This window comes from Manis javanica, chromosome 3 (assembly GCF_040802235.1).
Source record: "Manis javanica isolate MJ-LG chromosome 3, MJ_LKY, whole genome shotgun sequence".
Taxonomy (NCBI): domain Eukaryota; kingdom Metazoa; phylum Chordata; class Mammalia; order Pholidota; family Manidae; genus Manis; species Manis javanica.
The window spans coordinates 172,858,302-172,883,062 of record NC_133158.1 but is presented as its reverse complement, the minus strand read 5'-3'; the positions used below and the strand labels follow the sequence as shown (position 1 = coordinate 172,883,062).

At 51.9% G+C, this 24,761-nt stretch overlaps 1 protein-coding gene across 12 annotated transcripts in view; it reads right to left on the bottom strand.

Annotated features, from left to right (window-relative positions):
- ALS2CL (ALS2 C-terminal like) overlaps positions 1 to 24,761 on the bottom strand; it is a 45,334-nt gene that overhangs the window by 9,337 nt on the left and 11,236 nt on the right. For 10 of the 12 annotated variants that reach the window (XR_001852552.3, XR_005057563.2, XR_001852553.3 and 7 more), the window contains 19 exons: positions 13,559 to 13,684; positions 12,607 to 12,805; positions 12,145 to 12,210; positions 11,511 to 11,676; positions 10,913 to 11,044; positions 10,558 to 10,677; positions 9,075 to 9,133; positions 8,867 to 8,933; positions 8,245 to 8,441; positions 7,116 to 7,181; positions 6,613 to 6,711; positions 6,350 to 6,511; positions 5,508 to 5,619; positions 4,287 to 4,364; positions 3,309 to 3,439; positions 1,959 to 2,132; positions 1,680 to 1,776; positions 1,353 to 1,510; positions 780 to 848 (listed from right to left, as the gene is read on the bottom strand). Coding sequence is in view for 7 of the 12 variants with exons in the window: in XM_037004340.2 (XP_036860235.1) it covers positions 780 to 848; positions 1,353 to 1,510; positions 1,680 to 1,776; positions 1,959 to 2,132; positions 3,309 to 3,439; positions 4,287 to 4,364; positions 5,508 to 5,619; positions 6,350 to 6,511; positions 6,613 to 6,711; positions 7,116 to 7,181; positions 8,245 to 8,441; positions 8,867 to 8,933; positions 9,075 to 9,133; positions 10,558 to 10,677; positions 10,913 to 11,044; positions 11,511 to 11,676; positions 12,145 to 12,210; positions 12,607 to 12,805; positions 13,559 to 13,661 (2,255 nt within the window). In the remaining 5 variants the exon portion in view is untranslated. Of the gene's footprint in view, positions 1 to 779; positions 849 to 1,352; positions 1,511 to 1,679; positions 1,777 to 1,958; positions 2,133 to 3,308; positions 3,440 to 4,286; positions 4,365 to 5,507; positions 5,620 to 6,349; positions 6,512 to 6,612; positions 6,712 to 7,115; positions 7,182 to 8,244; positions 8,442 to 8,866; positions 8,934 to 9,074; positions 9,134 to 10,557; positions 10,678 to 10,912; positions 11,045 to 11,510; positions 11,677 to 12,144; positions 12,211 to 12,606; positions 12,806 to 13,558; positions 13,685 to 14,504; positions 17,523 to 17,558; positions 17,702 to 24,761 lie in introns of those variants that run through there. The other 2 variants (XM_017656846.3, XM_017656849.3) reach the window with 2 other exon arrangements.

The following is a 24,761-nucleotide window of genomic DNA, read 5'->3' as shown; positions in this document are numbered from 1 at the left end:
AGTCATTCATCACTCAGTTGATATCTGTGGCCACCTCATTCTCTCATTTGACTCTGAAGAGAAGCATGGCACGTGGGGCAGAATTTGATTCCCATATGATTGAAAGCAACACTAGGGCTCTGGATGGACAAGTGACAAGTGACTTTGTCACTTGCAGCAAAGCACTCAGCAGCCATTCTAGGCTAGTCCGGTGGCTGCCTCCTAGTTTTCTGAGCTTCCTAGGACTCCAGGGGGAGCATTCTCCCTAAGGTCTAACCCCATTTCCCTTGTCTCTTGCAGTACAATGACAGAAAGGCCTGTCTGATCAGGATCTCTGTGCCTGGAATCTGAAGGGATAGGTCTGAATAGCTCTGTGCCTGGAATCTGAAGGTTTGGTCTCAGGAAACCAGGGGAGATAGATTTAATGACCTATTTAACTCCTGCTCTGTCACCTCAGGCTCAGCCTGCCAGGCCTGTTTCCCCATGTGTGTGCAGGGACAAAGAAGGCATCTAAGGCAGTTGCTCACCTTCTGTACACCTGAGAGATGAGGCCGAGATAACACATTTAGAACACAGATGCATTTAATGCATTGTGGCTGTACCCCCTCCTGTGTTGCTCAAGGAACAGATGTCATGGGTCATTCTAATCCTTGGATGGTCAGTGAATCATGCTTGGTGAAGCATGAACCTCCAACACTTACCCAAAAGTGCCCCTTCCCCTGAGGGAGAGGACCCCACAGGCCCCATGGGAGCAGTCCCCCTGAGGGAGAGGACCCCACAGGCCCCATGGGAACAGTCACCTCGTCTCCACATCTTCACCTTTCTCTGGGGCCTGGCCCTTGCGCTGTAAGGCAACTTGCAGCAGACCCCTGAAAACCAATGAAAGAGGTATAGTGTGCTGTAACCCCCCACAGAACCCAGGTCACCAAAGGCCAAGCAGGGAGGCTCCACCCCTAGAACCATGCAGTGTGAGGCCTACAAAGCCCACAGTTAAGAGGGCTGAGTCCTAGAGCCCCACAGTAGCAGATCCACAGAATCTGGACCCCTAAACCTACTGTTTGATGGAATCACAGCTCAAATAGGATTGGAGATGGGTTCTGAGTCCAGGGTCAGGCTCAGTCTGCAGTGGGGTTAGAGTTCTCCTGGGGTTAGGGGTCAGCCCTGGGCCTGACTGTGCTCGGGCCTTGCTATCAATCTCCGTGCTCACCAGCTGTACATGACCAACCCACCTTTTGGTTCTTTCTTAATCCAGATGTGAGGTGAAGGCACCACTCCTGCCCAGGGTACCAGGCAGAGCTGACACCTGGAAAAGGCAGAGCCCCACCCTCCTGGGGTCACAGCACTGTGATTGTCCTCCGTACCACTGAGCTCACCTGTAGGCAGCCCAGAGTTCCTGGGCATGCTGCTTCACCTCCTCCTGGGCTAGCCCCTGCAGGTGCTTGTTGGCCCCAATGCCTGCATACGTGGCCTGGAAGGTGAGCATCAGCATCCGGAGCAGCTTTCCAAGGGGGTGCAGTGCGTTGCTCAGAGCCTGGACAGGAGAAAAAGCAACACGATTTCAGGAACTGGAGCACAGCATGCTCAAACAAGACTGCTCCCATTTCACTATTCCTTCCTCAGAATAACACTGAGGCCCTCTAATCGGCACCAGGGAGCAGTAAGGAGTCCCCTCCCCTAGGCCGCCTCCCCAGTGCCCTTACCTTCCTGAGGCACTGCTGCAGGGCTTCGGGTTCCCGGTTCAGTAGCAGGTCGTCTAGGATATCTTCTATTCTGCCCACACCATCCTCAGGCTGAGTCCTGGGGCACCATACACATGTCTCTCACCCACACATGGGCCCAGGTCTGCCCTCTCCAGGAAGCCTCCCACCCCAGCCCTCTCTGAGCCCCACTGACCCCAACCCTGGCCCTCTGGATGCCCCCATGGGTGCACATGCACATGCATGCGCATGTACACACACGTGCACGCGCCGGGGCCTTACCTCTCACAGAACAGGTACTCCTGGGACCTGCGCAGCTCCCTTGAGTTCTGCACGTGGAAGCCCAGCAGGGCCTCCTGAAGGTCCCCTGGGCAGCCAGCACGCACAAAGTCCTGGAAGGGGCCGTAGACGCCCTGCCAGCGGCTCTCCACGGGAAAGGCACCCAGACCCAGTTGCCTGCGATGGAGGCAGTGGAGGGTAGGAGTAGGGATGGAGCTGTGGTGGGCAGGACCCAGTCCAGGCCGTTGGAGAGGAGGGATATCCAGCCTGGCCAAGTCAGGGAAGGGTGAACGGACTGGGGGATGCAGCTTACCCCCAAGGCTCCAGGAGGAAAAAGGAGAGGCAGGGAGAGAGACAGAGAATCTACTCCAAGGTGGAAAAGACAGACAGGGGCACACAGAGCCCTGGAAAGCAGACAAAAAGATCTGGAGAGCTAGCTGGAGGACAAGTCCAGAGCATGGGATCTTAGCCTAAGAGAGAACAGGGCCAGAAGTCCAGGATTCCCCCACAGTGAGATCCTACTCTCCCTCCCACACCTGGTTCATTCCTGAGACCCAGCCGGAGCCTGTCTTAGCCAGCAGGCCTGGGAGTTGGGCTGCATGAGTGTCTAGCAGACACTGTCTAATGGAGCACTGCCCTCCCGTGTCACACTCACAGATTTTTCTACACTTGTACCCTACCTGGGTTTGGTCATGCCCCCAGGGTTTGCTCTCCACTCTTATTCCTGCTGTCAGTAAGCAGCAGCATGCAGAGATGGTGAGTTGTGACCAACTGCATCCTCTCCCCATATCTGAAATGCTGGCTGGGACATTAGAAATACTACCCATACCTCAACAGACATGGTTAGTTACCACATGAACTAGTTTTCTAAAGAAGAACTCTTTTCCCATAAGGAGAAGTCTCTCCCCTTCTCAAATATTCCATGGTAGGGACACTGATTCTACTGAGCAAGTTCCTTTATTTACTTTGGCTGCCAGAGAGCTCAAAACCGGGCTTCTGCTCATTCATAACAATTGAGGGGCTTATCTGTACCTCCCTTTCTTTTAGGCTTAACCATACTTTTATTTTCCATTTTATTCTTGTTTTTTATGATTTATAAGGTTATACCCTTCCCATTAAAAAAGCAGGATGTAAGCAAAGCCTATGGAGTTACCACTAACTACCCTTGACTTTAAGAGTCTCTGAATTGAAGGTTGTGTGACCTGGGCTCTCTGAACTCTCCAAAGAGCTAGGATGAAGAAAAGAAAAGCCCCTCTTATGACACCTGAGTCCTTGGGGTGGAAACACACACACACATACACAGACACATCCAGACGTGCTCCAGAATGCACACACTGACAGCCAGGCTCTCACCTCCTGCGGGTGCTGCTTGGGTCTGGTGGGAGGGCAGCTGTGTCCAGCACGCCCTGTGTATGCAGTCCTCTGCCTGCCCCACTGCCAAAAGAGCCCTCCAGGGTGAAGCCATTGGGGAAGGTGACCTTGCCCTAGAAGCCGGGAGAGGGAGGCAGGGGTGTATGTCCACCTGTCTGTCTGTCAGCTGTCCTTCTATTCAATCATGACAGGCCTTCATGTCTGTCCGTCCTGGGTCATAGAGGATGGGTGGGTGGACATGCCATCATCCATTCAATCTGCTCCAGCCTAAGAGCTCATAATCCTCCATCTCTAAGGAAATCCCCTCAATAGCTGCACCTGCCACCCAGGGACTCACCTCAGAGGTATGAGATGGGGAGGAAGAGAGGAAGGCACTCCTGGGTCAGAGTGGGGACAACCATCACTGTGGGGCTAGTAGGGGGAGGGGGCAAGTCCAGGAATAGGCAGAGGCCTAGGGAGGGTGTTAAGTACCACTGGCACTGGGGAGGGCAGTTCCCTACCACATGGGACTGTCCCTATCCATTAGATACCATAGTGCCCCACAGTCATTATGAAACCAAAATTGTGGCCACATTTCCAAAGGCCCAGCAGGGACACCACTCCTTGGGCTGGGGAGGCGGGGGCAGGAACATATTGAAGGCCAATGCTCCAGGACACCCACCCAAGGCTCTGCTGCTGCTGGTGGAAGGAATCCAGTTCCCAACTAGGGGCCTGTGGAGAACACAACCTCGATCCCAAAGCAAGGTGCCTGCCCCTCCTGACTCCTGCCAGGATCAAATCACACCTCCGCAGCAGGCAGGAGGCCCTGCACCTGCCTGCAGGACCTAGTGGAGACAGGAGAGGCCTTCCCCTACCTTCTTGGCCCACTGCCCACAGCCTTGGCTCTGGGTCTAAGCAGGGAGATTACAGACTCCAGACAAGGCCTCAGCAGGGAGTGGAGTAGGTCTCAGTGGCTCTCACCTTCCCAACAAGGGTCAGGTGTCTGGTAAAGGTGCCTTCGTACAAGGAGTCGTCTTCAGAGAGGAGGATCCCAGGGCCCTAGGAAAGAAACCAGGGAGAGCAGGAGCCGTAGGTCAGGAAAGGCAGGAGACTGAGAGGCGTGGGCAGTAGGTAAGGGAGAAGCAGGCACTAACCCACGGGCAGAAGGGGTCCTGGGCCCTGGCACACCTCCTAGCCCTGTGCTAGCCCTTGGCCTGCTGAGCGCAGGGTACCAGCCCTTTGGACCGCATCCCCGGGTTTCCCTGAATGACTCCCTAGGACCTGGCCCCTTCTCTCCAATGTTCTCTCTCTCAGGAAGCCTCCTGGGGGACCCTTCCTTCTCACCCAGGGCTCAGGAAGCACTGTGCTTCTCCCATACCATCCCTACTTCCCCATCACTAACCCTGGGGACAGTGGAACTGACCCGGCTCCCTCGCCACATTGGCTGCCAGGAAACTCAGAATCAAACAGGATACAATTTGTGTTCTAACTTATTTCTGAACCTATTTTATATGTCTATTCCTGTCTTTTTCTTTCTCTTTCAATCCTTTCCAAAACAAAGTAGACTTAAGCAAACAAATAAGCCATAGTAACAATAACAGCCTTCAGGCCAGAGCCCTACTATGCACCAGATACCTGGCAGGGTGTGGGTGAGGCAGAAGGCAGGTGCTGGGGTAGCCAGGCTCAGGAAACCAGGGTCTGAGTCCCAGCTCTGCCACTCAATAGAATGTGACACTGGTTCTCTGACCTCTCTGACCTCACCTCTATCATCTATATACTAGGTTTATAAGACTACAGGGAGGATCCCACAAGATTATGCTGGGAGGTCAGGCATGCAGAGCTAGGCACCCAGTTAGGGGGTCTATAAATGCCAGCTGTGGAGGCTGCTGGCATCATTGTGACCATACACTTCAATCATGCAGTTTCACTGAGTCTTTATGATAAATAGTTAACCTAAGCTGCTCATAGGGAAACTGAAGCTGCGAGGGGCAGGGACTTGGCCAAGGCCAGGTAGGTGGTTGGTGGAACTGGATTTTTACCCAGGATCTGGCTTCCTCCAACACCCAAGAACCCAGCTTCCTGCCCATCCACCTATGACCACCCTCAACTCAGCTTCAGGGCTCCCAGAGCAAGGACGCTCCAGAGTTCAGCCCCAACACAGGGAGAGGAGAGCTCAGAACACACACGGGTCACCATGCTCACCATTATCTTGTCTGCCTGGAAGGTGCCCTGATAGCAGATGCCCGCCTGGGTGACAAGGACCCCTGTGCCATGGCGCTGGTCGGCCTGCCACATGCCAATATAGCGCTCACCTCTGGAAGAGGAGGGGGCGTGGCCAGAGTTTGGTCAGAACTGTTCCCATGCACCTTCTGTGTGCTCTGCTGGCACGGCTCAGGGGGTTGGGGTGCAGATAAGGAGCAATGATATTGCCTGAATCCACTCAACTCAGACACCTGGCAGGTGAGGTGAGGATCCCCCGCCAAGAGGAAGAGAGGGAAGAGGAGGGAAGGAGCATGGCCAGTAGAGGGCATCCTGGCAGACTTCCCAGGGGAGGTGACAGATGGAGTGGGAAGTGCCATTCCCATGCATGCAAAGCCATAGAAGTAGGAGTGCACCACAGATATATGGGGACACTCAGTAATTAGCAGACTGGAGGGGTCACAGAAAGCACAGCAGGGGTGAGCTGAGAGTGGTAAACAAGGCCGTGAATGCCAGGCCAAGGACTCAGTGCCTTGTCCCACAGCCCAGAGAGCCTAGAAGGGCCATGACTTAGATGGGACTAGGTTAGGGAGTGAGAAACTCCTCTCCAACCACCCAAGGAGGGGGCCAGGGTGGGGAGGCTCCGGCAGTTGGGTAAGGCTCCCTCACCCTGAGCCTCAGCAACAACCCAGAGAGTGGGCAGGAAGTGAGGGGCTTCAGAGAGACTCTGGGGGAACAAGCAGCATGGGTCCACTGATTATGGGGAGCCTGCACCCTGAGGCAATTTGGTCTGTAAGGGTCCCCTCTGCCCCCCAATCCTGAGGCTGCCGCTGCAGAGTGCTCACCTGTCCCCGTCCTCCTCGATGCCATAGCCGCTCCTCTGACCCCTTTCCCAGTGACCTGTGTACTTGCAGAGCTGAGGGGCCTGTGGGGCACTCTCAAGGACCCCAAATCCATGCCGCAGGCCCTCCCAGAAGTAGCCTTTGTACACCTCATCAGTGCTGTACCTGGAGAGGGTCACCAACGGCTGACCCTGCCTTCCAGAGCTCATCCCAGGGGACATGCCTGTCCCACAGCCCCAACCCACCATCAGGCCGAGGTCACTTACTCACAGATGCCATAGCCACACATGCTACCTTTCCACCAGTGGCATTTGTAACAGTCAAACTTGTCCTCAGAGGCCTGTGGCACCAGGTGGATGCCAAAGCTGTCAGTGTGGGTGGGTAAGGAGGGAAGTCAGCACCCTGACCTGAGACACCCTATCACACCCCCTCCATGACACCAGCAGTGTCCCTGCCTCCAAGAGAGCTTCTCAATGGGCAGAATCTCATGGGTGCTCAGCCTCCTCTCCTTTCCGGGGGCCTTCTCAGGACCTCCCCCCTCCACCTCATCGTCATGCACCCTGGAAGCACCTTCTGGCCCTGGGACACTCCTTCCGTGGCCCACCCCACCCTGTCCAGGATTCAGCTCCCCTTTTGTAAAATAAGGGGAGCTGGACCAGATGGCCTCTAAGTTCCTGTTTAAAGTTTAGGAATTTAGGAGGCCAGGCTGGTGATGGGGTGTGAAAGCCACTGCCCTGCCCACACACCCCCACACCAGCCCCAGCCTTACCCGTGTTCCAGGCCCTGACAGAACTCCCCCACATGATGCCGTCCATCTGGCCACTTCAGGGTTCCTCTGAAACACAGTTGAGGTCCATGGACATCAGGTCCGCTATACCCGTCCTTCGGCATAGGGCCCCCAACCATCCTCTGCCACAGACTCACGGGCCTAGATTCCCCTGGACTGGACTCTCTGCCCCCACCCAGCCCTCTTCTCTGAGCTCTGTGACCCCACAGGGGTTCTTAGCCCTTCTCTATACTCCTGATGTAACTGCCCCAGCAGCCTCTCAGGGCACGCTCACCACACCCAGTGGGAGAGCTCTGGACATAGCCAGTTTCCCTTTTTCCTCAGCTAGCAGGAAGTGCAGAGCTAAACTTCAAGCTCAAGACAAATGCTAATCAATGGGGGTTCTACCATCCTCCTTTCCTCTTCTGATCCAGTATTGTTTCTTCTGTCTTTTTGTTCATAAGCTTCCTCTACCTTTTCTAGAAGTGGGCAGGGTATCAGATGCTAATGGATACTCATAACCTTGGCAAGTCCCTTCTGCTTTCTGGGCCTTGGTTTCCGCAGCAGTAACACAGGGTGGGGCCACATGTTCTTCAAAAGCCTCCCTGCCTGTGGGGTCCTGGTGACCTGTGATTGAGGCCAGGCTCACCCTACAACCTGCCCTGAGGCCTTGGGCAAGACATGCCGGTATCTTGGCCTCTTCCTTACTCGTAAAATGGGTGATAACACTTCTCCAGAGCATTCTTGTAAGTAAGTAAGGACTGCTTAAGATAGGATGTCTACAATCCATTCCCACCACCAGCAGACAATGCTACATGGATACGAGAATTACTCTTCTGCCTTCCTGAGACAGGACAGCAACTGTAGGCCCTGTAGGTCTGCCACGTGATGCCTGCCTAGGCTCTCCAGCATCACCATCATCAAGACTATTTGGAACAGACCTACTAGGGGCCAGGTCCTGTCCAAGAGGACTCAGGAGAAACTCGGGAAGACAAACAGAATTGACCAACTGACCACAGAGAGTAACAGATTTGGCCCATGCCCAAAGCAGTTAGGGCCATGTGGTCCTACCTGTCCCTCAGACTCCCCAGAGGAACCCTGCCTTGCTCAACCTGGTGCCCCAGTCACTCACCTGCCATGGGGCCTCCCCCAGCACCACTCGCCCTCATAGGTGGCCTGGCAGAGCCGGCCCTCAGCACAGAAGGTGTATGCTACACAGCGGCAGGCGGGGGGTTTGGAGGGCTCCAGGCCCGCCCCCAGCACTGGGAAGCCCTTCTTCCCACGCAGGGCCTGGCACACAGCCTGGGTCATCTTCCACTGCCAGACCACCTGGTGGGGCAGGGAAAACACAGAACAGGTCACTGCTGCTGCAGGCAGGCCCCCTAGGAAGGCTTCTGGGGCAGCTCCAGGTACTGTCCCTTTCAATCCCCACCACAACCTGCCAGGTGGGGGAAACTCTAACTGCTTCACACTGCTCCCTAGAATGCTCCATCCAGACCTGAGATCCTCATCTGCAGTTTAAGGGCCTGCCCAGAAGGGAAAGACAAAACCTCAATGGGCCCCAATCCTGGCTTCAGAGAGAAAAATACCCTGTCTCTATAACATTTGATGCCTGACCCACTCTGACCATCGCCTCAGACGCCTGATACTCCCATGGAGACTCCTGAGTAATATACCTGTGCCTTCCACCTGCCCTTCTGTCACCTTCTCTGACACCTGACCCCTCCCCCAATTCATGGCTCATCCATACTCACCTGGCCTTGGGGGTCATTGGTGCAAAGGGAGAACTCTTCCTCGGGTGTGAGAAGGTGAAACGTGCACCTAGACAGATGGAGGCAACAAGCCCCAGCTTTGTCCTGAAGGATGTTAGGGGAGAGCCCAAGTCGGAGCCCTGGGGTACAGGCAGGTTTCATGGGGGTGGAGGGAGGGGAGGTCTGGGTGTCATTGGAGGGGGTTGCTTACCTGTCCTGTGCAGGATCTACCCACATCAGCTTCAGATCAAAGGTGTAAACATTGTGGCCCTAGAAGAAGATGGGACACCGGTGTTGTCCAGGGCCCAGAGGACATGTTCACCTACTTCTCTGGCCCGGCTTCACCCGCAAGCCCAGCCCACTGGCACCCTCCTGGATATCCCCAGGCTGCTTGGTCCAACAGGCCCAGAGCTGAGCCCCTCACCACCCTTGCCTGTTCCCCATCTCCAGGGTAGCTCCTCCATCCCCCTTCATGCCAAGGCCTGGCCAGGAACCTGGGATCAGCCTCCCTACCCCCCACATCCTGCTCCATCGTGGCCACCAGAGTGGTCTTCTGGAAATGCAGCTCAGGCCCTGCCAGCCCCTGTTGGAAATCTCACTAAGGCTTCTAGTGCCTGGGGGATGGAGACCTCACTGCTGAGCCTAACACCTGGGACCACACACACCACTCCCAGCTCTTGGCCACTCCCCACTGACACCTTCTAGAGCTGGCACCAAGCTCTCCTCGATCTCAAACTCTGCTCCTGCTGCACCTTCTACCTGAAATGCCACCCTGCTCTGACAGGCAGACTGAACATCTCTTCCCCCAAGAGATTTTGTATAGTGACCTCCCTCCTGGCCCAGACAGGCTGGTCACTGCCCCACAGCCACAGGAGGAGAGGTGCAAAAAGGCTCAGTGCACTTTAACTGACAGTATCTTGTCAGTGTACCCCTGGAGCCCAGAGTGTGAAATCAGTAGAGGAGAACTCAAACTGAGCCAGAAGCAACCCCAAAAACCAGCCTTCAGGAGACTGGTTTGAGCAGGGCAAGTAGCATGCCTCCCAGGCCTCAGCCTGTCTGCAGGGGAGTTATAGACTGACATTCTAAGAGGGCAGAGAAGATAGTGCTGTGGCTATCACAAGGGCAAAATGAGTTGAGGAGGACTAAACACCATCAGGGTTACTGGCCACATTACAACGCCAAACCCCAGGCTGGCTCTCTCCTGACTTCTGTAATGAGGAGAGCCCAGCCCTGGTCTCCACGCTGTTCTTCTCTAGGAGCCCTATGTGTACCCTGAGTGGTTCATCCAGCCCTCCTCAGCCACCCAGGGCCATCCAGGGCTTCCCATCTGGAGTTTCTCTCCTATGTGAGGACAAGAACTTGGAGTTGCCTGGCATCTGCAGCAAGACAAACTCATTCACAATTATCTCATTTTCCAGCTGAGGAAACCGAGGTGAGGACATTTAGCAGAGACGCCAGCTGGGAAAGGTTCAGGACAGGATGCATTTGAATCCACAGCCCACACTCCTCCAGGGGTGGTGCCTGCCTATGGCCCCCACCCCAGCACTCCACTATTCTGCCCCCATCACCTCCCTACCAGCCCAAGTTCTTGCTCCCAGCTGCTTATCTATCCTCCATTCCTCTTTTTTTTTTTTCAACCAGACCCCAGACCCCCACAGTGGCCCCAAGAGCTCTGGTCAGCTCCCAATCCCAACCTGCAGCAGGACCAGGACATCATCAAAGAGCAGCACACGCTCTGCCCGCAGTGGGGTGACTGTCACAGGTATGTCCCGACTGTCTTGCAAGAGTCGGCGAGCAGGGGTGCAGAGCACATCCTGGTTAGGTGAGGGGAGAGGCACAAGGCTCAGACACTCTGTTCTGGACACTGCAGTGTGGGTCGGTTCTGCTCAAGGTCTAGCCCAGGAAGTGCTCAGCAAATGGGTGACGGCTAGACCAAAGGACCTCACAGCCACCTGAGGAAACTGAGGCATGGAGAGTACAGCTCAAGCCACCCAGCAGGCCCCTGCCCAAGGGGAACTTCCCTGCCTGCCGCTCAGGCCACAAACTCACTCTTTGCCGGCTGCTCAGGGTGTGCCAGAGGGCCTGCGTGGCCAAGGCCTGGTCCAGCGCCTGCCTCACGAAGGACTGTAGGTTCTCAAACAGTGTGGCTGCGTGCACCGCCAGCTCCCAGGTGGGATGATGCTAAAAGGGACAGAGCAGCCACGGGAGGGGGCTGCTTTGTCAGAAACACGCTCCCACCCACCCCACAGTTGGCTGCCCCAGCCCTGGCCTGGCCCCAGCTTGTCGGAGGCATGGTTCTAAGCCAAAGATTTCCCTTTTCTCCCTACCGAGGCCTCCTCCGAGAAGGGGCCAGCATGAAGGTTCTTCCCAGGACCGCCCGATGACTCTCACACGCAGTACCTGATCCTATGTCTGCTCTCTGGGACTGTGCTGGCTCCACTAGGATGGGGCCATGTACCCTACATACCATAAGGCAAGGACACGGCCCTTCAGATGCCCCAGGATAGGGCCATGTCCCTGAGGCATGTCCAGGTCCTTCTCAAACCAGGCTCTTGAGTAAGACAGGTCCCCTGAGACAGGACTGTTTCTCCCTACCTCAGCTTCCCCTCATGAGCAGTACCTGGCCCCATGCTCTCCCACCACCTACCTTCCCGATGGTGTCCCTGAGGCTCAGGAGGAGGAGCACATATTGTTGCACGTGATGGGAGAGTGGCTGGCAGAGGGACTGGACCAGTGCTGTGCCCACCCGGCCCTCTGAGCCCACGCCCGACAGGAGTTGCTGCAGCGCCTTCTGCTGGTCCCTCCAGTACTCGCTAAGTGGAAAGAGGGTCACACACCACTTTCACAGCCCCCTCCTCCATTCCCACACCCACCACCACACCCACTCACTTTCCCCACCCACCTACTTTGCTAATCCCCCAGATCCCAGAACCAGTCCCAGACCCCAAACCTCTCTCTTACCGGGTAAGTAATAGTGCCTGAATCACCCTATTGGAGATTTAGCAGCAAATGTCAGAGTTCAAAGAGATCATTGATTCCACCCACCCACCCTGGGTAGGACTGCCCTCCTGCCCTTCCCCAGGGTCAACCCTGGCTAGTAGGTATCTGGATTCCAGTCATGGCCTCACTGGGCTTCTCTCTCTCTCTTCCTGTGTTGATCAGTACAGAATTGTTAGAGCTAGGGGCACTCGGGCTGTGTCACTTCTCTGGGGACAGGGCTTCCCCAGCCCCTCCCTCCCAACAATCCCACCACTCACAGGCCCACTGTGCACTGTGCTCACCTCCTCCTCTTTGCTGCTTTCTGAAAGGCCTGCACCACCACGCAGTTCGTGTAGGACTCGATGTACCTGCAGGTAGCACAGGGGACACTGTGCGGGCCCAGTTCTCAACTCTCAACCCAAGCCCCTGCCTTCTGGGGTTCTGAGATCCCACTCTCTGAGTGGCTGGAGCACTGATGGCCCAGATGGTGGCCTGGCTCTGGGGACCAGAGACCTTCAGTCCTGACTAGCTTAACTAGACAATTCCAACTCACAAAGTCTTTCTACCCTGGGAGGCCCCAAGGCTCAGGTCTGGGATGTCTGAGCCTATGTCAGGCTATTGCCCAAGCCCACTGAGGCCAACCCCAGGAGAACACCACCCCAAGTTGAACTGAAACCTTTCTTCAGCCCTGACTCAGGTGAGCCCTAGTGCCAGGTGGCTTCCTGATACCCAGGCCAAACCCTAGCCCTTCCGCACTGTCTTACTCTACATGGACCTGCACAACATGGTCAGCGCTGCGCAGCAGTAGCAGGGATTCCAGACCAGTGGAGTCCAGGGGGCACAGCCTCTCCCGCAGTGAGTGCAGGCTTTCCTCTGTCACCTCCCAGAGCTGCTGGAAGCTCCGGTGCAGCTGCTGCAAGAGCCGCAGGCACTCTCTGCCCTGGGGGTCCGAGGGCTCTGGGGCTGGGGCAAAAGCACAGCCACACTGTGAGGGGCCAGGACCGCTCCCCCTTCCAGGGCACAGCACCCACAGCTCAGGATCTGCAGCCAATCTACAGCATTCCTGGGGCCGAGACAGGTTTGGAAGCCACTGTGCCCCCTTGGGCTCAGCAGGGGACAGGTAGGTTGGAGAGGTGGGCAGCACCCTCGAAGAGTAAATGCAGGCACATGTCCATTACCTCACTAAACAGGGACAACACTGATGACCTAAAAGGCACTTAGTACATGAATTCCTCCTGAGTCTCTGGGCTTCCCCGGGTCCAGAATATGGAGTCCATAGGGCCCTGCAGTCCTGCCATTCACAGATCGCAGACAGAGACCCCAAGGAAAGGTATCTGCCCAAGATCACTTCACCAGGAAGACCCAGGCTGGAAGTAAAAGCTGAGCATCCTGCCTTCCAGTCGTGCCCTGGGTGAGGGCAAGATGAGAATTCAGGCAGAGAATGCAGACCTGAGCCCTGGGAGAGGTAGAATTTCAGCATTATGCACAGAGGTCTAGGCTAGAGCAGGGCTCTTGGCCTGGCCCCTCAGCATCCCTTGGATGGGGTGGCAGCCAATAACTGATGCCACAAATGGCAACAGAAGATGTCAATACCAGTGTCACCACCTGCACATGAGGTTGAAAATGCTGCAGGGCAGAATGCCCAACAACGTTGGATTCTTTTCACTGGGACAGTTCCTGTTTCCCCCACCTTCCCCACTGAGAGCTGAGACTCACCGGCCTTGAGCAGGGGCTGGAGCACAAGGCTGTTGATGCGGGCAAGGGTGGCCAAAAAGACCTCCTCTAGCCGCAGGAGAGTCGCCTCCTCAGGGCTGCACATGGCCAGGGTGCTACACTCAGGGCCTGTGAATGGGGCACAGATCAGGGTGAGACAGCACCACTGGGCGCAGGGCGAGTGCCCACAGACTCAGGCTGTGTGCCCAGAAGTAAGGCCCATGTCTAGCCCCCATCAGAGTTGAGCAATGAGCCCAGGGTGCCTCAGAGAGGAGTTCTTGGACTGGCTACTAACCCCTGGCCAGCTCTGTACCTGGGCCCAATAGAGGGGAGCTTAAAGTAGGAGAGAAGACTCAGAACAGAACTGCCAAGGGAGGCATCCTTTTTACCCAAAAGGCAGATGCTCCTCCAGCCCACTTCTGGCCTGCTTATTCCCGTGCTCTCAAACACCTGCCATGGCTCTGAAGGGCTCAGGCTAGAATCTAGTGGCACTCTGACCTACCCCCTCTCCACTGAACCTCTGGAAACAAGGACACACTGTCAGAGGAGCCAAGAGCCTTTTTCTTACAGGCATTCCTGCCCCACCCTTCCTGCTTACCCTACCTGTGTAAACAAGGAAAGGTTTGGGAGAACAGCAGGGGTTTCCTGCTGGAGCCATAAGCAATGCGCAACAAATAAAGAGGCAGAGAGGAGGACAGGCATGCAGGTGGGGGAATCATGAGAACAAAAGACACCCAGCATACAGGCCCAGGCTTTGCAGGTGGCCTAAGAGCAGCCTAAGTGGCTGACAGAGTTGCCATGGAGGACCTCACAGCAAAGGCATGGTGGGATACAAAGTCAGAACTGGAGAGATGGACTTGGTGACAGGTACAGGAGATGCTAAGCAGTGAGAGGGTGAGGTCAATGTACAAGAGCCAGAACCACCATGCCCCACCCCAACCCGACTGACCTTGCTGGATGGATCCTACTTAAGAGGTGGGGGCTGTGGGAGTGGGCAGGTGGGCTTACACCTTCGGACTTCCTGCCCTGGAACAAGGGACCCTTCAAGCAAGCAGGGATCACCTGGCAATTGGGCCTCCTGACTGGAGGAAGGAGCAGCAAGGGGCCTGGGCTCAAACCCACCCCCACAGTCAAGCTGTAGCCTCCAGTCAGACACAGGCCTCCCCCACCAGACCTGGGGCGTGTGCCCTCACCTGGCAAAGATCATCTACCCAGATAATCTGACCAGATGTCTCAGGGTTGAGAGTTAGAGGGTCTTTGAGTCCAAGACCCACAGGCTCTGCCTCTCCTTGGCTCTGAAACTCTGAGACTCTGGCATTAGCTGACCCAGGTAGGGCGGTAATATAAATGAGGCAGCCAGTGATGGGCAGGTGACACAGGCAGACCCAAAAGGGCAAACAGGAGAGGGTCTCATTCCTCCCCACCCAGCCCCCAGGACACCAAAGGGTATTCCAAGCCCCTGGCAGAGTCAACAATTCCCAGGGAACTGGCTATGGGGCAGTCTGGGGTGGGTGCCTCAGAACTCTGGCCCAGCGCTCTGGCCCAGGCATTCCTGCCCCACCCTTCCTGCTACTGTTGCACCAGGAGGGCAAGGTCTTGGGAGTAAGAGGTAGGAAAGGAAGCCACTGGAAGCCCAGCTGCTCTGCTGGCCCCTGCAGCAGCCTCGGGTGGGGGCAGGCTGCTCCCAGCCAGCTCAGGCAGACCAGGAGAGCCCAGCCAGGGGGTCAGGGGTGCAGCACGTGGGACTGGGCCCACCTGTCCCTCATTCTTATCTCCAAAAACTGATGGAATGAAAGTCCTTTGTGGGGTGACCTTCCCACCCTCAGCTGGCAGTCAGTCAGCTGGAGCCAGAGCTGATTGATGATGACACTGGCTTAAGGTTGGGAGGTACTGTCAGGATGGGAGGAGGTACAGACCAGGAACCAGATCAGGGCGAGCTGGAGACCTGCAGTAAATAACTTGCAGGTGGGAGGCCTTGAACACCAGATCTCCCACACTTACACCCACTAGGGCGCCCACCCCAAACCATGCCACACCCAGGACTCTCTGCCCTCTCCACCTCATGCTACTTCCCCCTCTAACATGGGCCTGGCAGCTGCTCCCCACCCGAGACCGATGACCCACATCTCATCTGCCCCACAGGACCCTCTTTTGAGTGTCCATGCAGCTATTCGGCTCTGGCCATGCCCCAGCTCGTGCAGAGGCCTGCTCCTCTCTGGGCCTCAGTCACCTCCTCCATGAAATGGGGTATCCAACTAAACCAGAGCTTTTCAAACTATTTTGGTCCTCCCTGAAAAGGATAACCAGGTGGAGGGGAGCTGCTCTGAGTATGGGGACCTGGCCCTCAGCCTCCCTTACCTCTCAAAGCAGTCTGGGGCCCCTCAGGATGCATCATACAGTCCCAGATTGGCAGACACTACTCTAGGACCCTTCCAGGTTTGTGGCCCCAAAGGGATCTCTAGCCCTAGGAAACTGAGTCACACTGCCTGGCAGGAAGGCTAGAAGTTAAGATGTCTGGTGAGGTGAGTGGGAGAAAGGGCTGCAGTTGAAGCTGGGAGTCTGCTCTGGTGGCCTCTGCTCCCAGGCTAGGGAATCTGAGCTTCATCCTGGAAGTGATGAAGAGTGTGTGAGGGCAGGGCCAGGCCAGACATGAGCATGCATGGGAGTTGGGGTGGGGGCGGGGATGCTGAATCCTAACAGGAAGCACCCAGTAAGAATACAACCCTCTCAAACTCTAGTACCTCCCCCAACCCACCCTTTCTGGTCAAGGGCATGCATGGCTTCCTTACCCTCTCCCTCCATCCAATTCTAAGGTTTCTTAGTAGTAGACTGTACATGATGTACATATGGAAAAACTGAGGCCCAGGAAGAAATGGAGGATACAGAGACACTATCTGTAGAGATGTACAGGGCTCAGACCCAGGCCTCTGGCTCCCCAGTCCCACCAGGCTTACCTGAGCTAGGTGGTTCAGAAAGGCTGGGAGACTCACCACCCCTCCACCCACCCCCACATAGCAAATTCCTAACAGGGCCCAGCCTCCTATATTCCCAGGCAACCTTGATGCTCATCATGGGTCAGGATGTGGACAGAACTAGCTAGTCTTGGCGTGTTCAGGTGAGTCAGCTCTGTCCCCGTGGCCATCTAACCAGCAGCCAGACCTGCTCTCTTCCCTGCATTCTCGGTGGCTGTCTACACTGGGTCCTTCTTAGGCAAGGGTCCCTGAGGCCTTCCCCGCCCTCTCCAAGGCGTGGCCCCTCAGCCACACCCTATCATGGAACCCACTCTGGTATTTCCTGGTCTGGACAGGCAAGGAAGTTCTGCTTGCTTTGGGAGCTTTTTCCTGGGCTGCCCTGGAGCAGTCTTGATCAGCCAGCAAGCCCAGTGGTAGCCAGAGGAGAATGGGGCCGCGGAGGGAAACAGTGCTGACCTGTCACAGCTGACCCCTCTGCCTCGCCGCCTGGTACACTGCCCCTCTGCAGCTCCAAGTTTCCTGTCCTTGATACCCTCCACTCCCAGTCCCTCTGGTCGCATATTTCACGGCTACCCTTCCTCTCCCTCCCCAGGCACATACAGTCACTGGAATTCCCCAAACATGGCATCTGTTCCAGCCACCAGACACTTGCCCACACACAGTTCTCACTGCAGGCAACACCAGGGTGAGTCTCCTTCTCCCGGGGGTCTCAGGCTGGGTGAGGCCCCGTGGCCCGTGCACCAGGGCCCAGCCCAAGCCCTTGGGCACTGCGCTCAGGCGGTGCACGTCCCTGTGCTGCCTCAAAACCGGAGACAGGTGACCACGGGGCAAGGAGGATGAAGCTGAAACCCGCTGGTGGGGAGGAAGCCTTCGCGAACTCGGACGACCGGGTGTGGGTGCGCCGGGAACCAAGGAGCCGTAGAGGGACCACCGGAGGGGACGCGGAGGTGAAAGTCCCACGCGGAGCAAGGAGAGCTAGGAACAGAGAAGCCCGCCCACAGAAGAACGACCCCCCCCCACAGCGCCCTTACCTTGCGGTGCGAGTCCGACAGCTCAGCTGCGACGGTCGCCGCCACCTCCCACACGCCGCCGGCCCCGCCCCCCAGCTCCGGCCCCGCCCCCCGCCTGGGACGTGTGGGAGAGGGGCCCGCCTGGAATGAGGCGGGGCAGGGCGTCCCTCCGCCCTGCGCCCCAGGGGCTCTCCTGAGGGAGGTCCCTCTCCTGTGTCCTCCAGCATCCGAGGGCTCCTGGGACAAAGCAGGGTGAAGGCAAGGGGCTTGACCCCTCCACCCCCGCCGTACCCCCGCCACACACATAAACGCACACACAAACACACTCACACACAGGCTCGCCTCGCTTCCCGGCAAACGTGTCCGGGCAGCGGCCTCGGCTTTCTCTTCCTGGCGAGGACCTTCCCAGTTCCCCTCACCGCCCTTGCCGATTCCGACCCTCTGCAGGCCTGGGTGCAGCCCCATGACATCCTCAGCCGGCACCGGGTCAGAGGGGCGTGTAGGAGCAGAGCGCTGGGTGGGTTCGTGTAACTTGCAGCAGAGTAGGGTACACAGAGGCCATCCCTTGCATCAGGCATTCGGCAGCGGCTACTCCTCCCTGGGTGACTTTGGGGAAGTCCACCTGCCCCCACTCCTGGGTCTCAACATAGCCCAGCAGAGTGTAAAGCCAAAGGTTGTCTATGCCAGGGCATGCGACCTTGGAAAAGGTTAGCGGAAGCCAAGTCACTGAAGGCCTCCCCGGAGGGGGTGGGGCTGTGGTGCTCTCCTGTAACAAAGGAGCCCACTGTCCACGGCCTGGTCCCCATCTGGCCACCGGGCCTGTCCCCCATCACTTCCCATAATTGGCAGGTTCCAGGGGGTTACCAGCATCACTACCCCTTTCACAGCTGACAACACAGAGGCCAGCAGGCCCCTGTCCAGAGACAGGCAGTGGAAGTGCACAAAGGTTGACCCACCAACCTAACACAGTGGGAGGTTGCCTCATCCTGACAGGCTGAAGAGAGATCCCCAGCGGAAAGGGGTTTATGATGGGTTTGCGGTCTTCCTTCCTAGAAGTGAGCCCTCTAGCACATGGGGGTGGGCAGGCAAGGGGTTTCTGACACCCGGGAGGAAGGGCAGAGGGCTGGGGAGTGGCCATGGCCACATGTAGAGAAAACAAGCTGCCCAGGAGCGGGGATCCTCACCACTTCTGACAAACAGGGCAGGTGGGGCAAGGCACTGAGCAGGATGGACCGATCATGCTGGCTGTCTCTGGGCCAGCCCTTCTGTTCTCTGGGCCTGAGTTTCCTCATCTGTACCTGTCACTGAGGAATGGCAGTGCTGCCTGGGCTCAGGCAGGAAGGAAGGGCCCCCTTTGCTGTGTCCCCAGAGCTCAGACTTTCTGTTCAGCCACATCTAGAGTATTTGGAAGACTGGGGGGCCAGTCTCCTTCACACACTCACCACTCACTGGATCACCTCATGGGCATTGCCAACCCTAGTTTTATTATCTGCCAAATGGGGCAGTTCCTGCCCAGCCTCTCTCCCAGCTTGTCCTTGGTCTGGGGCCATGTAATCTGTAGTGACTTTAGTAGTGCCCAAAAGACAGCCTTGACTGGGTCCACCTGCCCTTGGGCCCCTGTGACACAGTCACAGGTGAATGGGTAAACAAACTGTGGTATATTCATGCAGTGGAATGCTAGTCACTCAGCCTATAAATACTACACTCTCCAATATATACACAATGAACTACCGATACATGCAATAACATGGATTAAATCTCAAAAACACTGTGCTGAGCAAAAGAAGGTAGATAAAAAGAGTACGTAACTTTGTGATTGTTTATGTGAACCTCTAAAAACAGTAAACCTCATGTCTAGTGATCAAAAACAGATCACTGGTTGCTTGAGCCAGAGGGAGGGACGGTTGACTGAGACGAGGTACAATGGAACTTTCTGTCTGCGATGATGGAAAGGCCGTATTGCTTAATTGTGGTGGCAGTTACACAGATGTGTATGTCAAAAATCAAAATGTACATGCATAATGATGTATGTAAATTATGTACCCTCAATAACCTTTATTAAAATGCACCCAAAATAGGGCATCACTTCAACTTTTGTCTTAAGCTTGCCTTCATCTATACCACAAGAACATACTATGTCTGGAGAAAACATACAACCATCTTCTTAAATATATTCCAAACTAAATTAATGAAATGGTATGAAAAGCTGTGGACCTCATATTCCTTAGGCTGCTCAAATATAGTTTATCTTCCTTGAGCTTGGTTTCTTTGTTTTATGCGATAGACTAACACCAGGGCCTTATCCTTGAAATCAACATCAATATTATACGTAAAAGTAATATGGCAAGGTCTCTCTCAATATAATGCCACTCAAAGAGTCCAAGCGAGCCTTCCTCAAGCTGAAAGACATTATCAAAAATATCATTAAGAAACAATTCTATTCCTGACTTAAAACACAGCCTTGTCCTTAAGGCTAGAAATAAGCATTGTTTAAGGTCAAAGCTACAGAAACCATAAACAAATTTTATAACAACATCCTTTTAGATAGCAGTTATATAGTTCATATCCAACAAGAGGATATGAAATTGTCAGTTGATGCAGTATGTATTTAAAACAAATAAACTTAATCTAATAAGTTAATTTTAAAAAGAACATATATAGAATGCTAAAACATGTACTAGGGAACAGTGCTTCATACATCTCATTTAACCTAACAATGATGTTATCATCCCCTTTTTATATATGGGGAAATTAAGTAACTCGGCCACAGTGACTCAGCTAGTAAATTACTGGATAACCCAAACTCTTAACCACTGTGTTTGCTCCTCTTAAGAAAGTAACGCTCTATTCAAAGGTTAACTTCAGATGCATTAAAGACCTAAATATGAAAGGTAAAAGTACAAAACTATTAGAATAAAATCTAGGAAAATATTGTTCCAATTTATGGACCAGGAAGGATGTCTTATTGCCCACAAATTAAAAAATTTGACAGATTTAAGTACATTAAAATTAAGGATAACTGTACCATAGTCAGCCAAATATTTGCCATGTCTTAAACCACCAAGGGACTGCTATCTCAAACACACAAGGAATTCTGGGAAGCAAGTCAAAACCCAACCAAAAGGAAGGGCAAAGGGCATGAAAAGATCAGATGTGAAAAGAGACACCCAAAATGGCTGGTGGGGATATGAAGAAATGATTGACCTCCCTCATAAACAGAGAAGTACATATTACAGCAACCATGAAAACCTATTTAACAACAGTTAAATCAGTAAAGGGTAGGATCATGTTGCACAATACCAAAAGCTGGCAAAAATGTAAGAAAGTAAGAATTTCTATACCTTGTTGGTGAGGGTAAAAATTGGTGAAGCCGTTTTAGAAATAATCTGGCAGAACTTAGTGAGACTGAATATGTGATATTTAACATAAACCTGCAACAGCAATATCGTGTGTGCCTGTATATCCCCAGAAAAACTTTGCCACAGCCATTAGCAACATCTAGAAAGATGCTTATTACAGAATTATTTTTACCGAAGAGTAGGAGTCAACCGGCACACCCATCACTAGAGGAACTGGTAATTTGTGCTAGAGCAAATGCTGAAATATTGCACAGTTAGAAGCAATGAACTGGTTGTACATACATGAACAGAGCTCAAAGAATGCTGAGTGAACAAAGTAAAATATATAGCAAAACAGCAGTTATGTAGATGCCACACACACAAAAAACTACGCTATTTACAAGGATAGAGACATAACCAAGAACATACATAAAACATGTTACATTGGGTACAAGTGAGGATTGGGAAGGATAGAGTGAATGGTGGTTGAGAATGGGAATTAAAAGGAAAAACTGCAATCCAAAGAACATCCCTCTAAGCAATACTCTATACAACTCAAATATTTTCTTACAGTCACATCAACTATCTGAGATGACTGTGCATTCTACACATCTTGGTCTCAACTACGATAAATTTGAAAATTCATGGCATCTAGTTCTCAGTTGTTACAAATGGTCTAATAAAAGGAATACTGAGCTCCGAACCTGAAAAAGCTGTAACCTAGTCCAAGCTAACTAGTACTAAGCACCTTAAGCAGTCACTTTATCTATGTAATCTATTTTCTTATCTGCAAAATGGATTTGGATTATTCTCCAAATTCCTCCAGCTCCAAAATTATTTCATTAATTTTCTTAATATTTATTCATATGCAATTACTTTCTCTCCTCCAACTACCCCCCTCCCAGAAAAAGAAGCAAAAAACAAGAGTATCAAAAGAGGGTTGAGACCCCACCGTTTCCTGGACTTGCCATAGGAATGAGGAGGGAGATGTCTAGGCTGGCATGTGCATACAGTGAGACAACGAATTTGACTAGATCTGTACTGTTGGAACTCAACCAGGAGTTGGGAGGGGTGCAAGGTGTAGCACTCCAAAATCTTATGACTATAGACCATCTACGGTTAAAAGGACATATAGGAGGTGAACAGATCCCAGAAATGGGCTGCTTTAATTTGTCTGATTTTTCTCAGTTCAAGTACAGTTGGACAATATCCATCATATCATAGACAAATTTTCACAAATGCCTAGGGTGCCTAAATGGTTTTCTTGGCTTCACTGGAGATGGATGGTAATTATAGATTTGCTTTGTTTATGTCACCGTATTCCTATTATGTTAATATGTGTGTACAAATTAGTTAGTAGTTTAAAACCTATACATGCTTAAGGTACTCTACAAGAAGATATGTCAAAGAAATAATCAATCCTCCCATGTTTTCTTCCATATGTTACCTCTATAGCTTTTCTTCTTCCTTCCTAATTACAACCCTTAAATAGAATTTGTGCCTCATATCGAAGTTACCGAGTATCATAATTCCTCCAGGTGGTAAAGATACCTCGAGACAAGTGCTGGGCATAGAAGCCACAGGGCATAAATCTGCAAAGAAGTAAAAAGCTAACCTTTTCAAACAATATGGCTTCTCTCTCACTTACCAACTTTACATTTCCCTGTATGGTCCCGGAAGATGACTGGTTAGCCAGAGACGGGTAAGATTCCTCAAGGGAGGAACAACCTAAGACAGGCACAGTCGCAGGGGGGCCATCAGGTGAGAAATTGGGGATCAACAGAGGTGAGGCTCAGAACCTCATCCCCCCTGCTTTGAGAGAAATCTTCTGCATCCGTGGATGGTTTATTGCCCTTGTCTAGCTTGGATTAACACAGTCTACAGGCACACACCTGATCATCTACAATTGCTCTCCTACAACACTAAACTATGTTTTCTACCTTTATCTTGCATCTACCTACCACTTCAGCATTTTATTAAAAATAAAAATAATAATAATAATAAAGGGAGAAATGTGGGATCAACATATAAATCAAGTATAAAAATCAAATGAATATTCATATTTGACCTGATTGTTTATAGTTCATAATGCGTGATCAAAACCGAAAGTTTCTGTGATGAATGCCCTTGTACTGTTCACCATGTAAGAATTTATTCACTATGTAAGAATTCGTTCACCATGTAAGAACTTGTTCGTTATGCTTCAGAATATTGGAGACTGACGAGAGTTAGGCTTGAGATGGATTAATGATTGTACATTGAGCATTGACCCCCCTATACTGAATTTTATTGTTGTTAACAACCATTTGATCAATAAATATGAGAGAGGCCCTCTCAAAAAAAAAATAATAATAACCTTTGTTACCAAAGGAAAAAAAAAAAAAAAAGAGGGTGAGAAAAGAGATGTAGCAACAGGAGTGCATAGCAAGTTAGTTCTTTAGTGTAGAAAGGAGAAAACATTGAAGTGACAGTCATTTTTTTTACAGCCTCTTCAACTATCTAAGGCAGAGTAAGATTATCTTGAGTCCAAGTTCAGATGATCTATTCTTTGAAGAGTATTACTGTATGCTGTCCCACCTGTCACTACGATCCTTCTCAAAACCATGTTAGAAAGCCTCATATGGAGTTTCTACTTGAAGACCCTAAATTTCAGCTTATCTGCATCAGTTTTCACATAATAAATGACCTTTGAAGATGCCTTCCATATTAAAAATATAAGATTCCAACAGAACGATGAATTTTTTTAACCAACAAACTAGTCACACTCTGAGCATTTAACAAAAACCCAAACATTCAGTTACAACTATGGATCAAATGGATATAAAGATCTTAAAAATTAGGAAAATTAGAATATATTGTAAGTTGATGACCATGAATAGTAACTGAGGTCAAAAAACAATGGTATCACATTTTATAAAAAGAAAATTGAAATTGGATTAAGATATTTAAAAACCAAAATGGGAATATTTAAAATATCTGAAAATTTGGAATTAAAATACTTTAAAAGAGAAAATAGAGATCTTGCAATATCCTTAGAATACAATAAGCATGAGAAATTGACCTAATTCCCACATGTATCTTCCACTTACATTTAATTTTAAATATGGATGGGGAAAAGAGGGAGGGAAGCGGGAAGTAAGAGGTCACAAACCATCTGTTACTAGTAATTCCAGCACACATGTAGTTGGTACTGCACAAGAGATGATGAAGGTTTTCCCAGGTTGCTGTACTCTTAAGGTCTTCTACTAACAGTTACAGTTTATACCTCATACTCCATGCTTCAAGTCTCAATAAGCATAAAATTGACTATAAGGAGAAATGTATGTATGGGCAAATAAATGCAATCCCGAAGAGTATAGAGGACAGGTATTAAATAACAGGAAGATGTTTCAATAAATGAGATAAAAATAGCTTTAGAGAATAAAAAAATAATCTAATAATATTTCATAGCTAAAATACAATTGTACCCTTGAACTTGGCTTTTTCTACTCTACCTTTGGAGTTTTTCAATTGAGCTACACCTAAGTGATATACTCCAAAACACAGTTTAACAAAGTTAATGAAGTGAGTTTTAAATACTAAAAAATTTTCTTCTCTGAAAACCATCTGAAAGCAAATTTTACTTATTAAGGAGCATTTTGCTATTTAAGTAGGAATAGTATGTTGTCCTATTTTCAAGCAAATCAGTTTCAGGTAAACAAGCAGCATTATCTAACCTCATTAAGGTTAAAATCTAGACAGGCTGACAACATACTGAAATTTTTTGTTAAAATTGATGTCCCAATAATGCTTCTTTAGGAATACAATTCTCAAAACACTGTCCCACCCAAAGGAAAGATTATTTCCGATAGCAATGCCTGTATAATAGGTCAGATTTAACTTTTCT